Below are 23,428 nucleotides of genomic sequence, written 5' to 3'. Positions count from 1 at the left end.
AAATTGTAATAAATTTTGTCTCTTCTCTTTAGCACGCATCAAAAAATTAGCAGTTCATAAATTTCTATAATCCCAATATACAAACGAAAAATATAATAACATTTATGACAGGGTCTAGAAGTCACAAAACTTATTTCTTTTAGTAACACAATATCCTGATATCACACAGACTATATGCTAAGCATACAATGATATTATTTATACCAGATTGTTGTATTAGTTTCACTAATCATCCGTAACTATTTTCATAAATATATTTTCATTCAACATATTAATTCCTTCCTTCTCTTTTTTCTCTCCCTTTTTTCCATCTCCTCTAAAATTCCTTCTCAGCTCCCTGTCTCTCTTTGTAATTAAGCGCATCAATACATGCGCATGCACGCGATGCCAGCTACTGTATTGAGGATACACCTCACACGTCCCTGGCCTTCCAATTGGTTAGCAGGGCTCTCAACTCAGAATTAACAGTGATTTTCATTGGTTTGCTTCTAAAAAGGTGGGCGGGACTTAAAGAAATACGACAGGGAAAAAGACAACGTCCAGAATACTGATTTGTGACAATCATAGCGGCGTCACATCTCGGGGAGAAATGACAAATTTATGACAAAGCTATGACAGAGTTCCAGAATACCACCCCATGGCCTATAACGCCTTTCTGTATTACATAGCACAGGAGAGTCAGTCCCAATATCAAATGAATTCACATGTAAAATGAGAGCTTCATAATCCTGCAAAAATTGTGCAGATCACCACTGGATTACATGCTGAGAAACCAGGAGTCAATTTTCTCTTACAAGTGTATGCTTGTCACCCAGTTTACAAAATAACAAGTTCTGCAAAAATCATGATTGAAATACCAGATGACTGCTCACATTATCATTATAGTAAAGGTAGAAAATTGAAGACTAAATCAGTTTCAGCTCAATAGTAATTTGTCAACATATTAAAGATTGCTTTAAAACCAAGTTGAAATGAAATGTAATTAAACGCCTAATGTCCTATATACTCATTAAATAGGTGCCATGGACAGGATTTAAATTATTGGTCCTTGGTTGTTTATCACAAACATTCAAGATTCTATAGCTGTCAGGTGAACAAAAACATCAACCATCAACTTTTATTCTGTTAAGGTTACTAATACATATAATCGTACAAGACATTAAGGACTGTCAATCAACAATGTGCAAAAATGAATTATCCAGATAAATTGTTAAAATATATATTTGTGTAAACTTTGTTTGATTAACTTATTTGTGTCAATAAATTTATTTTTAAAATGGATGAGAAAAAAAAATGAGATCAAAGTACCTTTACCTTTCTTGAGTTGAATTTTTCTGCAATGCATAGACCACAACCTAAAGGAAAATAAAAAGGAAATTTGGATTCACTTCTTATTTATTCATTCTACAATCTCATTACAGTGTAAAAAAAATATTGAACTACCAAGAAAGGTGAGTGTCACATCGATGAGGATAATTGTCTGTCTCCCTATCCTCAAAACGAGAAGACTACAAACTCGGCTGAGCACCTTCAACAAGTCAAAAACAATCAGATTACCATTTTCATATTGGACTACCTCAATCAGAGTCAAAGATCAACACAAAACAGTGCTTCATGGCTCTACCTTGGACGTCTTTAAGTATTATTCAGAGACTTGGTTCAGCTCTCTCAACAAATCACTGTACTACCCACTTCAAGAGAGCCATAGGAACTATCCAGCCAATTGTAATTATCTTTTTACATGAGCACCAATATTCACACAAACCCTAACCCTTTAATACACAAATAGCTTTCAATTTAAATACTCTTAAAATGACGGCGGTGTAAAAAAGAGATTATATCAAACTTACTTTTGTTTTCTCTTCTTCTTCCTAGGTGGTGTGTTGTGCTCTGGTGAGAGTTCCATTGCTTCACCTTCCTTCGATGAAAATTCTGCCACCTAAAATGATCAGTAATTCAATTTTCAATTTAAATTTCAACAAATTCCACCATGAAAAAAAAATGTATTCACCAAATCATGCAATGTACCCAACCAAAAATATGAAAAAATGCTTTGGAAAACAAAGAGTGAAATACTTGACTCCAAGTAATACAAAAAGTGGCTTAGAAATGACACTTTTGTTGTTATACAACTTAATTGAGGCATAATAAAGAGACAAGACAATAAAACCAATAGCAACCACAATGGTTGTCATATCAAATTATCATTGTCATAGTTGTTCACGTTTATACTGTACAGCATATGCTTACGATTTGAATGCTAGAGACGGCATAGCAGGAAAACATACATTCAGCTTCCATGCTAGAAGTGAGGTAAAAAAAAACCAAGAAAACAAGAAATTTCCAAGAATATCTATTACATAGCAAGCACAAAACTGAATGTGCATCAATATTTAATGCTATAATGTAGCTGTATCATGTTACATATTTTGGACTGTACACGCAAGATAGGAAAGCATTGCACATTTCAGCTACCATAGCTTGTGGAAAACACACTGCGTAGGTTCAGTACAATATACCAAGCCAAGTGAGAATGACCCACCTGAACACAAGTCTTTGTCCTGAGCAACCTCGCCATGGCACAGTAATTGTTATAATAGACAGTTCTCAAGACTCTGAAGAGTGAGGACTCCCTTCCATTCCATTCCTCTGATGTCACAAGGTTGGTATCAGCTGGCAAGCTGTCATTACTGCTACTCTCTGGCTCTAGAAAAATAGATTTCATAAATAGTAAGGCAATCAATATACAATGTAAAACTGTCCACAATTTCTCATACTTTCCCTTCCAGGATCAATCACATCATGTTAACTTGATGGATTCACAACGATCAATAATTATACATGCTTTCATGAGCCCAAATTTAAAGCTCATCCCTAAACAACTCTTTGTCAATTCCAAGCCCAAGATGTTAACATGGATATAAAAAGAACAACCAATGCTTGGATCATAATTACAATTATAATCGGACCAAGTTTGAAGTAAATCTATAAAACAGTTAATAAGTTATCAAGAGAATAAAATGCCAGATGGAAAACCCCCAAAAGTAATACTTCAGGCAACCACCTGCTGTGGGCGAAGGCATAAAAATCAGAGATCGAAAAGAGCACAGAAAGCGTTTAAAACTGTTGTTTTTTACCATGCCATATGTCATCATGGAGGTAAAGTGACAGAAGCAGGACACAAGGTATCAGCAAATTGTGATTTAGAGTTAGGAGCTATGCAAAATGTTTCATATAATTGGGAAATATCAAGCAACTGTAATAAGCTACTAAAATGGATCCCTTTAATTGGCAGAGAGTGATATTTGTGGAATTCTGGTATTTGTTTGGAGTGAGTTTCATTATAAAGGACTCTCAATGGGGTATGTTTAGCAAAGTGAACTCAATTACAGTTCTGCATAAATATGCGCCATGGAAAACTTTCAAAACTTCCCCCCAAAATTCCAAATACCTACCAATAAAGGGTTTATCATATGGCTGAAACTCGGGTTCTAACTCTCCCAGGAATTTGGTTGGTGTGCTGGTGTTAGAACGTCCGCCTCCCAACTTCCTGAAGCCGGGTCGGAATGGAGATCCCTTACTCTTCTCAGTAGATGGTGTGGGAAGCTCTGGAATACAGTACTCTTGCTGTATAGATGAATAAATTGAGACAAAAAATGAAAAAAAAATTTGTACAAATATTATTCACCCATAATGCAATGCATGATGCAGCTGCGTGATTACATAGAGCCTCCATAATAATAACAATAACGCAGTTCTTGTATAGCACATATCACATTATGTCATAACGTCCCTATGCGTTTCCAAAGGAATTGGATATTATTACCCTGGCTTTAGCCCCACAGCCTTTTTACAGCGCATTGGCATTTCAAGGAATAAATTCCTGCCAGGTTCCCATTCATCTTACCTGGGTTGAGTGCAGCACATTGTGGATAAATTCCTTGCTGAAGGAAAGTACGCCATGGCTGGGATTTGAACCCACGACCCTATGTTTCAAAGTCAGAAGACTAATCCACTGGGCCACAACGCTCTGTGTTGGTTCCATACCAACACAGACGAGCAGATACCTCTGTTAACATCCTATATGTTAAAGCATACTTTGCTTGCACCAAATATTTCAGTCCCATATGAAATAAAATCGGCAGTGATGAAGGTCAGCATTTTTTCCAGTCTTTATTCTGAAATGGTCACATTTCAAATACTTTGATGTATAAAAAAGCCAATTTATACTTTGCTCTGAAAATGTGATTGAACAGGTAAAGCATATATCGACACTTTGATGTTTCAGCTCCAGCTAATGCAACATAGATTAATTTTCCATAAGATTGTGAATAACTTATTAGCGCTTCATGAAATGCCCTAAACCCTCACCCCTAGATCATGACATTTTCATCTTTAAGACATAAAAGATTAGTAATTGTCTCTAGAACACCATATTTTACACAGACTCCAACCAGAGAAAACTCATGACTAGGCTCCAAATGGTTAATAAGTAACAGATGTAAAATAATCACCATTTTCTTGCAACTTATCAAAAGTTAGGGGAAAAAGAGAATAGGGCACTATCTTATGAAAAGTTATGACATATAGATTCAAATAACACTCATTGCAATTTATCTTAATTTGTGTATCTACTGTACGAGGTGGGAATTATAGATCAAATGTAATTGAAGTTTGATTTGAATCTAAAGAATTGCAGCACTTTGTGAAATACATGTAAGGCCCAGGGCTGGTATTAAATTTGATAGTTCAAGGCAGATTTCTTTACTGTATTTTGACTAAGTAGAATACCTGGCCATCTTTGGTATTCAATTTAATTTGTGGATACACATTTTGCTTAAATCTAAGTCAGCAGCCTACCTGGCTTAAATCTTGCTTGCGTGCCATTACAAATGTACATGGACAAAACTGGATACATACATTGCAAATCATTTGATTTGGGCTTTATGATGTCACAATGGTTATTACTGTACTGTATAAGCTAATATTTTGGCGAAAGGCGGCCTCTGTCACATAATTGCATGACCTTAACTTCACGTTGACCACGCCTTACAACAGCTTGGGAAAATCCTTGACATAACTCGTTTACGATCATGTTAAGTGCAAACAAAAGCTCTAACTATTGTTATCGCTATAAACTCCTGCCACATTTTTACTCACTCATTTCGCCATTTGATATCCCGCGAGATTGCAGTATATACATTTATTTCTATACTAGTACCCACCCTCGGCCCATCCCCAAACACAATCACGTTCACGCCCCTGCCAACCTTCATGTCCCTCTCCAGCTCGGACTCGCACTCTTCAAATCCTGCAGGTATTCCCAGGCCAGCCCCGTGTGCTGTTGTGAACCCTGGATACCAAAGACGGAAACCACGCATACACAAGGCAAGAGGGGAAACCCCTTTACGTCACTATTATTCATAGGCCTTATGAATGCGCTGTAAATTTCATGTGACATTTCTCGCTGTGATTTTCAGCAAAAAACTCTTCATGAAACAATCACCAGGCTGTGTTAGGGCAGGGATCATAAAAACGAGGTGACAATGGATGTTTTGTAATTGTGTGTACTAGTATATAGCTAGTGCTGTATTGTTCGGCTAGCTAATGTGCTCTCGTATCGTTGCATGTTTATAAGAGAACACTTTTGCGCGTTGTTAAATTTGTGGGTGATCTTCTATCAACAAAATTCCCGAAAATAACAGCTTATACAGTAGTAAAAGTATTTTGCTTAAAGTTTGCTTGATAAAGTAAAATACTTAGAAGTGAGTTGAATAATATAAGCATCTTGCTTAAGCAAGTAAAATACTAAGTAATTTACTTTATTAATCAATACTTGAATTGAATACCAGCACTGGTGTTTGTCAGTCACTCACTTTATGCATAAAACAGCTTGGTCCACATGGCTCAGTACTAGTCCTGAATTCCTTGTTCTTGGGTTTGGTCTGACTAGGAGTTGGATGGTATGCTGAAAACAAAAACAATACATGAAATCATGAAATTACGATGGGTACCATAAATAACGGTCTATTAACCACACCTTATTCTTGGCGGTATAGAAGCAAAGGTCGGGGGTGTGGTTTATCCACGGTGATGGGTCTGAGCTAAGACATTGAATGCTAGACAAATTCTAAAAGTGATTGTGAGGTTGTGATGCAAGAAATGTGAATGTTTCTTCCTCCTACGCTGGGAAAGACACAGATCATTATTTGATAAGATGTACTGGTATCGTATCGTACTTTGCAATGTACAAGAACGGCAGTGCTGTGTGTGTGTGTACACTGTGACTGTGAGGTGAGTGTGTTAGTGGCCAATATTGTCAGGACCTTTCTTTCTTGCCAACATTTGTAGATGAATTGATCAAGAACAGCAGATTTCCGCATACTAGTAATCTCTTTGGATACTTTGAAATCTTTAACTTAGTTCTTGTTTCTTCATACCTATATGCATGTAAATGTGAGGATTTTTTTTTTGGTCCAAAGTTGGGGGTGCGGTTAATCTGCGGAAGCGGTTAATCTACGGGTGCGGTTTATGGTCCGTTACTTACGGTACTGAGCTAGAGACCCCTACCCATGACCTACAATTCTACATCAACAAAGTTATGTGCAACAGATTGTTAGATTGTAAGTGAATATTAATCCTTCCAAGGAACAGTACAGAACTGGAACAGTCCCCCCCCCTGGAAAAAGTACAACCTCCCTGCATTCTTGTCAATCTGCGTTCAAAACCAACATGTGTAGCATGAATATTTTCTGTGATTCATAAGACCAAGCCAAACTTTCAAATATCAATCGAGAACATGCTTATTGTATGTGTATCCAAACCATCAGCACAATAAATTGCTGACAGCAAGTGGTAACCCATCTCTTCAAAACCTTCAATATGCCTTTCGATGGAATCCTACCAAGTATGAGTGGAAATATCTGAATGAACCTGATGACAGGAGTAACAATAATCTCCAAGTAAATAGACATCATTATTATTATTATTGGTATCAACTACAAGAGGAGAGTCCCAAAAGGTATCAAGTCAGATAACAGAGAGAATAACGATGAAATCAAATTGTCTTTGTGTTAATTAAACCAGCTATTTATGATAAAACATTTCTGAGCAGGAGAAAAGGCTAGACAAGTGGAAAAGAAATTGAAAGAATAAAAGGTTGAGTAAATATATAAGAATTTGACAACAAAAAGAGAAAGGAAGAACAACGAAATGAGGCTGGTCTTGCAAACAGAATAAGAACTCACGATGGAGGAAGCAGTCGTATTTATAGCAGCGTCTGCAGAAGAGTGTGTGGAAGGAATGCATAGTCTCATCTCGAGGCACTGATTTGGCATTTAGTCCGTCAATGTTTGGAGTACACTCGGGAGGTAAGATGTTAGGATCCTGCTTCTCTGTCAGCTCTCGATACCTAAATTATGAAAATAATTAAGATTGAGAAATAAGAACAATCAAGAATAAAGAATAATACATCAAGAGTCTATGCATTTTGTTTCAATTCAGGCATGATATTACGATCACTACTTTTATGATTACTTACATCTTGTTACTTGTTGAAAGGTAACCATTTTGAAGGTGGTAAATCTTTAGATGTTTGTCCATAGAAAATATCAAAAAACCAGATAACATTAAGGCTATAGTGATTATGTTACATGCCCGGCATACTAGCTCTTGAAAAAGCAGAGATAAATGAAGTAATCTGTACAAAGCAGTTTGTTTAATGCAGCCATTATGCTAAAATTAGAATAAGTTGGCATCTAATTGTTTTCGCATCATTCATTCATTATTTAGCTGCTGAATCTATACAAAATAAATAGTTTTGGGTCCCATAACACAAGGTTAACAATTAATTGTAGGCTTGATTTTCATTATCAATTGTACACTGTAGTCAATGTAATTAATCATAGAAATATATTCTATGATGATTGCTAAGCTTTGGGGCTATTCCACGGTTACTCACGTTACATTTGGAGACACCTTGACTCATACTTGGAGCTGTAACTCCATCATTATTGATAGCAAATAAAAATCTCCTTATCACAACAAAGTACACAGTCTGACTATCCTTTGTATAAAAACAAAACTTGGGAAATATTATGCTCCTGGCAAATCTTTGGAATGTGTCGGTTACTCACGTTACATGATTTGGACATGCATAAAATGAAAAGTCGATATAAGTGAAAAGTCTCCTCATACAAGGCTTTTACGAAAGTTGATCATATCCATTTCAAAGAAGTATATTAGGGAGACAAACTTTGTATATAATTAAAAAAATAAAGAACACCTGGTTTTTACTTGGGGTGCAGATAATATGGTTACTCACGTTACGGTTACTCACGTTACATTTTGTCCATGTATGGTGAACAACACACATGTCATTGAAAATTCAATAATGTGTGTAAAATTCATTGCTAGGAACATCAAAAAGAGATTTTATACCAAAACTTGGAACAATTGGAGCTTTATTAGGGAGTAGGAGGGAAAAGTATGATTTCGCTTACTAATTATGCATAAATTAGCATAATCGCTTAATACCAATTTGCATGAAATAAATTACTGTATAGTATTGTAGATTATGTCCAAGACAACCTGCACGCAAATTTTTGGCTTGATTGTGCGGCCAATGGCCGAGATCTCAAGGGGGGCCTGGGAGCCCCCCCCCCCTCTCCCCCCGGGCCATATCAACTCCCAAAATACCCCGGCCTAGATAGGGTTACAGGTAAGGGCATTCAATGTGTTGTTCGAACACTCTTTAAAGTTTGGTTAATCAAAACCAAGTCTTACTAATGCACTCTCGCATTGTGAATACTTCTACTAATATTCAATTTTTTGTGTGATTGTATGACCACTGATATTTTGATGAACAAAGAGTAGCATCAAAGAGATGTACCCTCATTTTGCTTTTAATTAATCAAAAATAACTTCACAACTAACCATGAGACTTAAAACTTGACATCCCACAGAAAATGTTACCGAACTGAATAATTTTTACTGGTTACTCACATTACATGATGGTTACTCACGTTACAAAGTTACTCACGTTACAGTTTTTAGTCATCATTTTTATAAAAAATTGTAATTTTTAATGATTTTGATAGTCATCACTGTGTCAAAGATTGTTTGAAGGAAGAGAATTTAAAATCCCACCAATTAACTGTGAAGAATTTTTCTCTCAGAAAACAAAGTCAGTTTTTTCGGTTACTCACGTTACATCACCTGAGCAGGTTGCAATATTCATTTCTGAATGAGTACTACAAGTTTACTTAAAAAGCGGTTGTGTATTTTAAGTAATTTGACTCTTCTAAACTTCAGAAATATATAAAGTGGTATGTTGTTGCAATAACAAAATGGTAATAAGGCATATTTCATTTTTCACTATTTTACTTGTATTTTGGTACACAATGGAAGACACAACTTTTGACCATTTTTTTCCAAAGTATACATATGAAAATAAACTTTTTATTTCTTGTTCCTGAAACTATCATGTATGAAGGACTTAAAGTATTAAAAAATTCAAGAAAATATTGAATTTTAATTTTTAAGCTCATGTCCACCAACCTGTGGAATTGCCCTTTGTATTATAGGCCACTGACCTCTCTTTGAGCTCTTCTATTGTTCCTCTTTCAGGGAAGAAGCTGACGATGGCCTTGAAGATGATATCTTTAGGAAAAACAGACGATGAAGAATCTTCTTCTGGTTTCAATTCCGGCTCTTTCAATTCTTCTAATTTCATCTGGGTCAAATCAGAGCCTGCTGATTAGATAAATTATGCATGATGATGAGTATGATTAGATGAGAAAAATAAAAGAGGAAGAGGGAGAAAGAGGAGATGGAAGAGAAATGGTGGAAGATATAGAGGAGAAGAAGAAAGACAAGCATAGGGAAAGGATCACAAGAAAGTGAAGAATGTGGAGAAAGAAGACATTTTTTAAAAAAAGTAGAAATATGTAGAAACAAGAGGAGCAGATGGGCAAAGAAAAAAGGGAAGAAAAGAGAGTAGCAAAGGGAGGAGATGGAGAATTAAATGGAGAAAGAAGGAAAAGAGGAAAAGCAGAATCAGTGAAGGTAATTTTTTACAAATTTGGAGGCAGGCATGGGTGCTCTTTTAATTTTACAGAAGTTGCATTTATCATGTCTAATGTTTACATCTCTCAAACGAAACAATGTTCGTATCTCCCAAACATTGTTTAGGATGATGTCAATAAATGGCACAATTACAGAACTCAACACAGAATCTCCCTCCCATTATTGATATATATTATTATATCAATATCAATTTAAAGGAGGTGCCTTGGCAAAGTGGTCTAGACACCTTGGTTCTCACAAGGGAAGTCTGTGGTTCAACTGAGCCTGCTGCACTCAACACAAGAGCATGGTATTACAACTACATGTACATTGATCTCTTTTACCATACATCATTGATATAAGATAAAGAAGTGTTTTAGGAATTTATCACACCATCATATGCATCTGAAATATCAATATTGACATATCATTCATGAGAATCAATTCTAGAAAAAAAAATGTCAAACACATGCAATGCTAAAAGAAGTCAAACGTGTCTATTGTGACCCCCAAAACTGCTTCCAATTTTAAATGAGCACGTGTTTTATAACTTCTAAACATGTTTCCGTGTAGAAGAAGAATAGTGTATTAGGTTTAGCGGTACACCATGTTTCTTTCTTTGGCAAGCGTTGGTCCTGAAAAGGATCACCTAATCTTGACGTTTCAACAAGTGTCTTCTGGTCATCTTCAGGAGAATGAGATTGGGTGGTCCTTTTCAGGACCAACATTTGCCCAAGAAAGATGCATGGTGTACTGTGAAACCTACTACACAAGTATGTGTTAACAGATCGGTTTGACTGCAGTTTATATTCCATGAACCCATTGCATATTTTGACGGGAATGCACAAAAAATTGAAGTTACTGTTCATGAATCTCGAAATATTGTTGTCTTACTGAAATTCATGAAGGAATGTTTTTGTTCTTCTTACCACTTTCTTCTTCTCTTTTGGTTGTCATCTGACGCTCTGAGGCTGCTACACTCCTAACAAGCTCAACAAAGACTTCATCATCAATGAAACCTCCCTCTGTCAGCAAAACAATCAATATCAACTAGTTAGAATGGCTCTGACAATCTCACACTTTATTTCATGAGAGTACATGAGAACTAACAATGTAATCGGAAATGACTTGTTACCAAACTCGGGTTCTTTGAACCTAAGAAATGCCAGAGTCAAAGATGGGCAATGTGAGAGATTTTAGACAGAAACCTTGAGAAAGTTAAGTATTGCTTATAATATATCGAAAGCTGTGACATATGCAGGATTTGAGGGAAGAAAAGACAAGAGCCTCCTGCGTGGGATGTTTGTATTAAATGCAAAAGGCTGGAAAAACCAACAACTTGAAGGTGCATTTGATAAAACTGGTTTTGTTTCTTGTTCTATTTCTCATTTGACATTAATATAGTAAAAAAAAATCTCACTTCCCTCCGTATATTGATTGGAGGTACACATAAAAAGTTCTGCTCAATATGAAGCAGAGGTTTAAGCCAATAACCATTATTTTCCCTAGTGTCAATAACTCGATATAGGAAAAGACAGTTGCAAGTTTGATCTTAGTTACTAAATTAAATCATCAATTTACCTCGATCACCATGTACTTTGCCATCATAGTTTTTGATGAGTTCCTCAATGAATGTCTGTTCTTGCTCTAAGACTTCATCCCCCATGTAAGGAATATTGTGCAGAACCGTCTCATCTTCCACCTAAGACCAACAGAAGAATGGGATTAAGCACCAGGTTATAATAAAAGGACAACCGGGACAAGGATGAAACAAGTGGAGGAGAGCAGGAGAATTGGGATGAGGGTTGAAAATGCAATGAATCAGGTTGAGTAGAAGGGCAATTGCTACAAGTGGGAAGTACTTCCTGCTACCTTCAGTACACTGGGACAAATCTAGCTTTAAGGATTTCCTTCACCACTACTTTGACATATTGGAAAGCAGAATTATGATATCATGGATGACATAAACATTAAATAGAGAGCCTGAAAATCGGTAACCTGGGTTCAACAAAGGTTGGATTAATAGATTGCCTTCACTGTCATAGCTCATTTGTTTCTTAATATGTTTGAGAATCTTATTGGTAGCTATTCTAATGCTGGGATACTATATAATTAGAGATCGATCAGAGTTGCCATATTTTACAGACCTGAGCCTCTATAAGATCCCACTATAATTTTAGTTTTCTAATCGTAATCATAAGTTTGTTTGTTTGACTTTCTTAGTATTTTTTTTATATATACATACATATTTCATGTTTCCAAAGGTGTGATAACGGCTCAAGCATCTGTATATATTTTCATACCACTGCATGTCTGCCAATTTCGTACAATCAGTTAGCAAATGATCATAATAATACATATTTTTATGTAAAATTATAATTTAGTGTATTTACTTTTGTGATGGTCACACTTTGTACATTATCATGACATGCAAAAATGAATAAAAAAATAAATAATACTTATTATTATCATCGTGGACATTACAAAATAAAGGGGAGCATTATCAAGAAGTAAATGGATAAGCCTACTTACCATAAAATTTTGTTGAAGTGGAGCCCATGTATAGACACATGGCACTGAACTAACACCATTAAGTGTATGCAGCGGGGCAGTCTGTTTCTGCTTGTTACTACCAACCTCTATGGAACACTGAAATCAATTTAGCAGATCATCATTCAAAATAATAACCAATGCATCTCTGATTTGTTTGAATAGTCACTAGCTGCACTGAATAGTCAAACAGGGCATTATGAACTAATAAATAGTGTACTCTACAAACACTTGTGTGATCAACAGATAAAATAAAATATTACAAGCTGTAGAGCAATCAAGTTCTCTCAAGATTAATCTAATGTCACCTAAAATTGATCTTATGTGTGAATCACCTCCAGAGTAAAATATGTTCAAGGACCAAGGCTAAGAAAGTTGAAAGGATCCATTGAATACAGCTTTCAGTGTCAAATGCTAAACCCTTATCTTTGAAAACAGACCTAAAAAGTTTTTACGATTCTATGCACGCTTCATAACACTTATGCTCTTGCTCCTGTGAGCCCTGGTTTTCCATCTGTAAGGAGAAATTTTATTTACATGATAGATATTCATTATCACCAACACCAATCTTGTGACACATAAAACCTACATGAATAATAAAGAAGGGATAGATCTTCACTACCTATTAAAGCTAAAAAGATTAACAAAAAAAAAACCATTAAAGCTTGACTTGATAACACTTTTGAATACAAAAAAATCTGATGAATGTCATGAAAATTATAACATGGAATACACAAAGCGCTCAATCATGCAAAGGTGTATTCAACTGGGTTCATTCCTTTTTTTTTCAATACCACAAGATCTGTTGTCGGGAAGTATCAAGTTCTGGCTAATATCAAAGACCCCAATTTGCCAAAGTAGAGCAGCATGAGATTTAAAGATGACATGTCTTACCTTTCTTGTAATGGGAAGTTGATCGAAGGAAGCAGCAGTGTGGATAGACTGGAAGGGACGATCCTGATTCTTCCTTTCATTCTCCTCCGTTCTCTCTTCTATACATTTACGATTGGCCGACCAAATCATCTGTAAAAAAGACAAGACTTTGAAGACACATTTTCAAGTGTCCTAGTGGCCATCAAACAAGGGCATGTAACATTTAACACTCAACAGAGCGAATGACTGTACCATTGATTTCACATAATGCTAAACATAATCACTGTAAAAGACATCCCAATGAACAATCGCAAAGTGTTCAAACTTTGTGCAGGCTAAATCTATCAAGTCAAAATTGAGAATAATATCTAACCACAAGGCCCATTGGAAACTATCTACTACTGTTTTCAGTAACTCATGATTTTTGGGTACGCACTACGGCACCAGGCCCGTGCAAAAAAATAGTCCGCACTACTCGATAAAATTTGCGCTCAGTAACTATAGCAGAGTCCCACTACTTTTACAATCACCCATTAACAAACTTGGGCACGTGGTCCTGGTGCTAATAAAAGCAGCACCCAAATAGCCCAAGCCTGACGCAAGCTATTTCAGCCATTCATAAAATCAAAATTTTGTGAAGTAGCCTCGGGACTGGTCTGGATCAGAGACTTACTGAAAGTGGTAAATTTGGATAGAATATAAATAATTTTGAGCATAATTAATTTCGGTGAGATGATTCCCTGAGAATTAAAAATCAATTGTAAGAGAGGTACAGTGTAAAATTAATTTTCATGAGACTTTATTGCCCTGCTTTATTGGTCTATTAAGCTTCTTATATCTTTTTATAGTGGTTAGTGAATCACCCTCTATTTTCATATCTCTTTTTGGTTCATCTGACTTGGCGAGATTATGGAGATTAAACCACTTTACATGATTTCATTTATTTCCATGGAAAAAAAGAGTATACATTTTAGCCAGAATAGTCTCCATCTTGTAGCGTTTGTTACCCTTATCATTAATGTTATAGAAGGTGTAGGCTAAATCTATCAAGTCAAAATTGAGAGGAATATCAAAGTCCATTAAATTACCTATGACCTTATTACAGGATGTACTGAAAACATGCAGAGATCTGAATATAATACTGTATGCTGTCAGAATCCAGGAAGAAAGAATTCTGGCATGGCTTGGCCCTAATTGATTTCTAGAAAATCATTTTCTTTGTCACTTATGAGCCTGAAGAGCAGTGGTGAATAATCTTATTTAACTCAAAGTTGCGATTCAATTCAAACAAACATTCATATTGGTCTATTTCACACAGTAATTATAAGAATATAAGAAAATCTCCTAGTCCCACCCTAATCTCTCCAGCTCTCTTGAAACGTCTGTTAGTCACCAAGCTCATGTACTCTGACTTCACTATTGACTTCAGATCTGTGAAGGTGTTCTTTTCGCTCTTTTCACTTGTACTCCGTTCACTCTTGGCCGGGCTGGAGGTTGCTGACCTTGTAGCGTTTGATGCCATGATGTCATTTGACCTATGACCTGTCATCAAAAATGAAGACACATAAATTGAAATGAAAGAAAGTTTTTATAAGTACAAATAGTTTTACAGGAAAGGGTATGCGGTGTAGAATTTTATCTTAAAATTTGTCGGTGTCGGTGGTATTTTTCAACAACTTAATGTGCAAATGCGTTAGTTTGCCATTGTCACTGCCTGACCAAAACAGTTCAAGAAATCAATTGCAATGTTGTAGGGTGTCTCATGGCACCTGGTATTAATCCTTACTATTTTCCTGAAATGTTGCCGTGTTTGGTTAAAACATCCTGCAAAAGAATATGGAGTTTAGTGCAGTCCGACTTGCACACTTTTCCATATGGTCTGAATATTAGCCCCCATTTAATTGGGCAACGGTTTGAGATGCCCTTGCTTAGAAATCAATGTCTCAATTTACTAATAATTTTTTATAAACATGTAGCAAATTTTAGTATTTGTGAAATAATAAATTTTATCTATTAATTTTTCTTCAAATCGGCATCGCTAGTCGGAAGTACATCATTACGAAGCGGTTCAAGGGTCAGGTCTATTGTCTTTGCTTTGTTGACAAACGGGACCTACAAATGTATGGGAGATCGGGTCTGGTAAGAAACGTCTCATTTTTACCACTTATAGTGAAATAATTTTTATCCCTTTATATGCATTAGGCGCCTGAAGGATCATAGATAGATAAAATTAGACAATACAAACCTATTTCACCCTATGGATTTGGATTTCCTAGGGAAATCTTTGTGTTCATGTGTCTCTTATTGTAAATGGACAGGGATTCAAGACTCCATGATGAAGAAATATATGTCAAAATGTTTGAAAAAAACATCATCATGGAGTCCTCAACTCAAGACTAGCACTTTCCAAAATATCGGACATCTCGGGCTCGGCTGATTAAATTGGTAATACGTGCTGTTGTTATAACGCACCGTGTACTTGCTTTTTAGAACGAAGTTGCGCTGTGCGCTGCAAACAGTCAATAATCAGTAGAGGCGCACAGCCAATATTGGAGACTCTCCAATATGGGTGGGAGTTCCCTGGGTTACAGCGATCTGTGCATGCATGTACGGTACAGTATACAAAATACGCATCCAACGAGCGTCGGCGCTAGCTAGGGCCCTGCACTGATTTTCTTTTGCATTCTTTATTAATTTAATGCACTGCTAAGCTGAGTAAACTTTTAATTTGCACCAATTTTGTGGATTGATACTTCAAACTTCTCAGGTAAGCTTTAAAACCGTGACTTAGGCTACATAGACCTTATTTTATGAAATGTTGATGCGGGTCCATGTCGACATGAAAACATAACTCGCTCTGACAGTGTTTACGTGTACACCACTCATTCAATGAACATAATATAACCTTGTTCTCAGTTATATCTCCATGTGTGGCAAAATAAGGGTGGCAATGTTTGGCTTATTTTCTCTTTTTCTTTGGGGCAAATGCTTGTTTTTTTTACACTGACAGTTTCCATTACATCTATTATTCATACAACTTGGCTCTTATTTAAATTTGATTCTTTAAATCCTTTTTTTTCTTAATTAACAATAGAGATCAAAAAATGAAAATTTTCTTGCCATATTACTTTCCACCAATAGAGGGCGTACACAAATATATGCCCAAAATTCATGATTTTGAGCGCTCTGGTGAATGAAAAAATTATTCCCAATTACTAGTGAAAAATAAATTGCAACTGTATGGAAATTAGTAATTTTGGTCACAAAAGTGATATTTTAATGATTTTTTTTAAGTTTGTGCTCTGTGCAACATTGGCATACCATAGTCCTACCTCTAGATTTCCTACAGGCAGGGTGGTAGCAGTGAACAAGTGGTGTACACGACCGAAAAACATGCCGTGTACACATGCATCAAAAATGGACTTTCAAAACGGGCCTAATCAGCAGCGAGAGGTTCAAATCCAAGCTCCAACCGGAAGTATGAAGTAAAAAAAAGAAGAAAAAGAGAACAAAAGAAGGGGGTTTTGGAGAAGTAATTTTTTTAATTATTGGAGGGGACATAAGTCTTTCCAGAGTGTCAAGACGTCAATGATGAAGAAGTATATATCAGGATGTTAAGTCACAATCATTGCGTCCTCAAGACTATTAACATGATTAAAGCCTAAGCCAGGACAGGTGAACGGATGAAATCATGAATTCAACACAACACAAAAACATAGCAGTGGGACTGAGAAAGTAAAATCTTGTGAATATGTAACGCTTCTCATATTTTCAAGATTATTGAAAAGCAAAGAATACAGAATCTACATAACCTGACCACGTAAGGTTCATAAGAATTGAATATTTAGACCTATCCTCTACTCACCAAACGTCAAGTATAGATTGAATTTCCACAAAAGAGTCGGAATCGGATCAACGCGGGATCTCGGTCTCGGATGTGCTGCTGCAAACAATCAACAAAAGATGGCGCTAGAGCATAATGGGACAATGGGCCTTGACAATGGACATGGAGCTCGGAGGAGTTGTACTGTTGTATTGTATTGTATTTATTTAATCACGGTAAAACTTACATTCAGTCATAACAGACTGCTTTTCAGCAAGTCCATGAACATTAAAAAACATGTAAAAGTGAGACAATACGAAAATATTTTAAATATTACAGTAACACATAATATAAGACATACATAATTAAAATGAAAAACAATAAGTAAAACTACATAAAACCGCAGTGCGAAGAGAAATCATAGAAATTCTCTAGCCCCCCCCCCCCCGCAGATGAGTTAGAAGTCGCTGGAATTAACTGATTTCATAAATAAAGAGAACTGATCCAGTTGCCGGTATTACTTGGTAAGGAATTAAATAATTTAATACCTATATAGAGAGCACCGTCCCCTATAAAATTAGTTTTGGGTTTTTCGAGATTAATCTTACACTGGTAATTTCGAAGAGAATAATTACTTTTCTTGATGCTTATTTTGGAGCACAAGAAAGATGGAAGTAGTCCATGAAGTAATTTAAATATAAAGGAAACTGCCTGTTTTTTCCATCGCAATTCTAACTTATCAATGTTCAGAGTAGAATACAATAGATTGGAACTGTATCTATAATCAACTCTTAAGACCATACGCAGTGCTCGATTTTGAAGAACACTTAATTCTTTAAGTAAAACTTTCCCTGCATTGAACCATACTGAACCATTGAACCATGCATTGAACCAGTAATCAAAGTGTGGTTGAAAAAGTGCTTTGTAAAGCATTATAGCAGTATTCAGACTGATGTACGGCCTGAGCCGTTTCAAACAATACAGGGTTTTTGTTGCTTTCGTCTTAACGAATTTAACATGTGCATTCCAGTTAAGCGGTGCACTGAGCATAACGCCAAGGTATTTACACTCTTCCACTCTTCTGATTTTTTCACCGTCAATTTGAACTTGTGCATTTGCAAATGCTAATAATTTACGCCTTGATCCAAATATGATAAATTCACATTTCTTAGGGTTCAGTAATAATTCATTACATTTCAACCAGTCTGAAATCCGTGCCAAATCTTCATTTAGACAGGAACATAAATCAGAAACATTATCTGAGGAATAGTATATACAGGTATCATCAGCGTACATTGAAATACTGCTAAACTTTACAACAGTAGAAATATCATTTATGAAAATTATAAACATCAATGGACCAATTATACTCCCTTGCGGAATTCCACAGGTAATTGTATTATAAGAAGAAAATGTATTATTGATAACTGTTACATGTTTTCTTAAAGTTAAATAGCTTTGGAACCATCGTAAGCTTGACTCATCGAACCCCAGAAGATCAAGTTTTGTTAACAGAATATCGTGGGAAACCATTTCAAATGCTTTCCGAAGGTCAAGCGATACTAAGCCAACAGCGTTCCCAATATCTAATTCTTTACGAATATTTTCTGTAATTGTAAAGAGGGCTGTATTTGTTGAATAATTGGGGCGAAATCCAAACTGATTATTTGAAAGTATATCATTATCAGAAACATATTTATAAACTTGTTTAAAAACAACCTTTTCCATTATTTTTGACAGTACAGGCAATACGGAAATTGGCCTATAATTAGTAGGATCCTTTAAGTTACCACCTTTAAATAATGGCGTGAGCTTAGCCATTTTCCAGTCTAATGGAACTATTCCCTGTTTAAGAGAAAGATTTATTATGTGTAACAATGGTACAATAATATGTGAAACTGAGTCTTTTAAGATACAGGTAGGTATACCATCTAATCCTGAAGACTTATTTTTTGGAATCTCATTAAAACACTTTACTATATCGTTCTGTGTAACTTCATTAAAAGAAAACACCGTCGAGCATTTGATTGTTGGTTCAAACGTTTTCTGAGTAAACTGGGCACCATCTTTAAGTTCTTTAGTTATATTAGCAAAATAATTATTCATATAATTTGCGATGTCTTCTGGATCAGACAATATACCACCACCAATATCAAGAGATTTCAAAGTTTGACTTTTACGTTTGTTTGGAAGGATTTTACCTAGCAGTTTCCATATCCCAGCACTATTGCCAGAGTTCTCAAGAATGTTCTTTGTTATATATTCCCTTTTGGATTTACGTCGCTTTGCCGTGACTTGATTGCGTAACAGTCTATATTCACGCCAGACATCTGGGTCACCAGATAAGCGAGCCCTTTCTTTACACTGATCACGATCTGTGCATGTGTCAATTTTTGTGGATTCGCTCAGATGTGGAGGAGGCCCACCCCCATTTTTTTTTTTGGGGGGGGGTGTTCCTCCTCCACCCACCATAACACTCTTCTTCTTTTTTTGGCGGTGACACGCATGTTTTTCCATTTCTCCTTAATTTATGGCAGAGTGCACCGTAGGCCTACTTCTGGCCAAACTTCTGTTCAAAACTGGCTCTAAGTAATTGCCTCCCATGCTGCTTATCTTTTTCTATTAGTATGAATATTTGTACTTCACTTTATGTTTTAACCCACCGGGCTAAGCTGGGTGTGCTAAATATTTAGCACACCCGGCTAACTTAGCCGGTCACTGTACAGGCCTACATACACTGTTAAAAAAAACCCCTGATTTTACAGACAAAAGAAAGAAGGTTTTGCAAAAAGCAATAACAGAATCATTCTGGAAAGTCATAAAACGTGAATTTTTCTGCTATTCAACAGAACAGGTCGGTTTAAAATGGGTAAAAGGGTGTTTTATTAAAGGAAATTGGTAAGGTTCCATGTATACACCAAATACCAATTTTTTGTAAGATTAGGCAATCTGGTAAAATTACAGGTGTTCTCGAGACTCTGCTGCAGGAACTTCTTTTATTTTAAGGATAAATTTTCTAAAAGTGTAAGAGAGAGTGGGAATCACCTTGAAAGCGGATAAAGTAGAACATCATCTGATAACATTACAAAATGATCGTCCTCTTATTTCTTGCTGTGTCAAATTTGACTCAAGCGGCAACAGCTGGGAGTCAAAGCGACTAGTTTTTTATATGACTAGGAATTGATGCCATGCCAGTCCCAGCCAAATTCAATAATCTGGTACACGTTATGTTTGACCCTCATCTGCACCATTCTGAGAAAAATTTGACTCCGTAGCTCACTCTCTCTTTGAACCCCTGCCCCCCCCCCCCGCTCTCTCTCTCTGATCTTTTGATTTTGCCTATTCATCGTCGGTCATTTTGCTTCACTTCTTATCTTTTCCTTTAAGTATATGTCCCTTTTACCACCTTTCCCCTTCTCTCCTAACTATCTTTCCCCTTCTGTAACCCTCTCTCCCTCTTCCCTCCAGCTCGCACCACCCCCCACCCCATTCTGTTCCTTCTCCTATATCTCAGTTTTCCCCATCTATCTCTACCTCTACCCCCTTCCTCTTTATTTCACTCCCCTGTTTCAATTCCCCCTCTCCTTCCATCACCTGTCTCAGTGCATCCATCCCTCTCCCTCAGCCCCCTCCTCCGCCACCATGGTCTCAGCTCTCCCTCCCCCTCTCCCTCCTACCCCAAATCTGTCACCAATCACTGTCTATCGTCTCGTCAGTACAATCTCGATAGAAAGCCAATCAAAATCTATGTAGTTTGATATCGGGGCATTTATCAAAATATATGGAATAACAAAAGGAACATTTTGATAAACAAATCTTAGTTACATTGTCTGCATATACTCATTATTTTGTGATCTTTTCATAATCATCGTTAAAAAAAACCCGATCATGGTTGTCAATCAAGGCCAACAATGAATTAGCAAAAATGAATGACAGTGCGGGCCAGCGTTCAAGCGATTTATTTTTCATCAAAGTCGATTTTCCCTTATATTTTAAGTCCACCCACTGAGAATGAACAAGTAGGTGCAGGTAATTTACTTTGGAGATTTGGATCATAATCGTAGAATCATAATAGCTTATTTTTTAGTCTCATAAGATCAACAAATGAGGGGAATATTCCAACTCCACTGTGAGCTTATTTCTGCATCTGTGTATATTGGATTTAATATTGTTTTTTTCCGATTGTCGGGCGTAGCACTTAAGTGGAAGAAATAAGAAAACTGCACTCCCTGTAAGATAATGATAAGATAAGATAAGACATTGTATGCACATTATTCCCTTCTCATCAAATCTACAGAATTATTGCTTCTGAAATCAATATGTTTTTAATGTATGAGTAAAGGCGGTGAACGAGGAAATAATACCACCCTTGTTTCACAATACTCTGTTAAAAAAACACTGATTTTACAGAAAAATAAAAGATTTTGCAGAAAGCAATACCAGAATCATTCTTTAAATTCATGAAACAGGAATTTTTCTGCAATTTAACAGAACAGGTCTGTTAGAAAAAGGGGAAAAGAGTGTTTTATTTAAGGAAATTTGTAAGATTACACACACCAAATACCAATTTCCTGTAAGATTACGCAATCTGATAAGATTACAGGTGTTCTCGAGACTCTGCTGCAGGAACTTCTTTTAGTTTAAGGATAAATTTTCTAACAGTGTAGAAGAGTTTATTTGTCACCAGAATTATTAACATCAAAGATAAGTCTATAAGTCTAATTGCCCTTGAATGAATATGCTGGTATCTCAATATTGTACAAGGAAGCACAACAAGCGTGGGAAATGATATATATTTTTTGGTGGTACATAGGATTGTTGTCTTATTATAAAACACAAATATAAACACATTGACAACTTCCTCAAGATACCCTCCACCTTCTTTTATTTCAAATTTTAAGCAAAATTTCCATCCAAAAATGCATGATAATGCACACCCCCCATCCCCGGAAAAAATATCACGTTTGGACATTACAAGTACGTGCATATTCGTTTCTGTTAAGCAAAACTTTGTATCTGCCACTAACGAATACATGCTGTCGTTGTTTGAATCGTTCATGGGAAGCAAAATATGCCTGCACGTAGGCAGCACCCAGAGAACCGACGGCTTTGATTCCTATCCAAGTGCCTCGGATCAGCAGCGAGTCTGGTGAGGTCGAAATCCTCAATGATAGAGATGATGTTGAACTTGAATTGAATTCGAAACCATTGTTCTATCATGACGTCACCGTGCCTCCATCAATTACTGATTTTTGAGAGAATCTAATAAATCCGACTCTAACGTCGTTATCCGCATTATGAGATAATCCATAGATATTAAAATGATATTGGAATCGAGGACGAATGTGATACTGTCGGTTTTTAAATAAAAGTGATAATGTACATTCGTCCCATCCTAACAAAAGTAGCCTGACAAAAAAAAATCACATATAACGGTCAAAAACGTATTGTTCAGGAATGACCTACTCTGAAAGATGGATTGCATATAATTACTATGTCGCTTGGTGGCGTCTAACATAACAGCTACAGCAAACTCCAGCTTATTATACTTAGATCGTGCATGCTCGCGTATACATGTAAGAGTCGAGACGTTCATGATAATAGATTACCAAAGAAAGCGAGAGGTTCGTTTCATGATTTATTTCTAAAGCAATTTCCCTTTTGATGTCGCAATGATATCACTTCATGTTTGTTTTATATTTCTCTTTCTCAATTGATTTTTTTTCAATAACTTGATAATCACTTATTTGATAATAGTGGCGTGCAAATTTGCATAAAAAGGAATTTAGATGAAAACTATGATCATAACAATACAATGACTAAACGAAAAAAATTTTGGGTTGCAGTAGTCCCCACCCCACCATTATATCCAGTGTACATTCGAAGAGTGTTTTATATATTATTTTATTGTACTGTCATTTTCTTGCCGTCGTATTGTCGTTCTTTCTTGCCATAATGTAGGAAAAGTTCTTAATTACTTGTATGCTATTTTCACAGAATGAAATAAATTAATTGAATTGAAATTAGATCGAAAAAGGCAAATGTTAACAAGAATGCAAGAGGGTGCACTATTTTCATGTGAGTTGCGATATTTTTATCAGGCTCAGTTTTTGCAGG

General features: G+C 36.1%; 1 protein-coding gene across 4 annotated transcripts in view; it reads right to left on the bottom strand.

Annotated features, from left to right (window-relative positions):
* Positions 1 to 17,462, bottom strand: part of LOC121426100 (histone-lysine N-methyltransferase EZH2-like) — a 28,610-nt gene extending 11,148 nt beyond the window's left edge. Inside the window, exons 1-13 of one of the 4 annotated variants that reach the window (XM_041622259.1) lie at positions 17,354 to 17,462; positions 14,843 to 15,030; positions 13,510 to 13,638; positions 12,598 to 12,714; positions 11,647 to 11,767; positions 10,995 to 11,090; positions 9,594 to 9,753; positions 7,248 to 7,411; positions 5,877 to 5,968; positions 3,456 to 3,627; positions 2,543 to 2,706; positions 1,851 to 1,939; positions 1,309 to 1,355 (exon numbers count right to left, since the gene is read on the bottom strand). In XM_041622259.1, coding sequence (XP_041478193.1) covers positions 1,309 to 1,355; positions 1,851 to 1,939; positions 2,543 to 2,706; positions 3,456 to 3,627; positions 5,877 to 5,968; positions 7,248 to 7,411; positions 9,594 to 9,753; positions 10,995 to 11,090; positions 11,647 to 11,767; positions 12,598 to 12,714; positions 13,510 to 13,638; positions 14,843 to 15,010 — 1,519 coding nt within the window. In that variant the 5' untranslated portion in view covers positions 15,011 to 15,030; positions 17,354 to 17,462. The remainder of the gene's footprint in view (positions 1 to 1,308; positions 1,356 to 1,850; positions 1,940 to 2,542; positions 2,707 to 3,455; positions 3,628 to 5,876; positions 5,969 to 7,247; positions 7,412 to 9,593; positions 9,754 to 10,994; positions 11,091 to 11,646; positions 11,768 to 12,597; positions 12,715 to 13,509; positions 13,639 to 14,842; positions 15,031 to 17,353) is intronic. The other 3 variants (XM_041622277.1, XM_041622269.1, XM_041622284.1) reach the window with 3 other exon arrangements.
* Between the last annotated feature and the right edge of the window lie 5,966 nt (positions 17,463 to 23,428).

The sequence above is a fragment of the Lytechinus variegatus genome, chromosome 1 (assembly GCF_018143015.1).
Source record: "Lytechinus variegatus isolate NC3 chromosome 1, Lvar_3.0, whole genome shotgun sequence".
Classification (NCBI taxonomy): Eukaryota; Metazoa; Echinodermata; class Echinoidea; order Temnopleuroida; family Toxopneustidae; genus Lytechinus; species Lytechinus variegatus.
The sequence above is the reverse complement of the archived record's forward strand: the minus strand, read 5'-3'. Positions and strand labels throughout refer to the sequence as shown.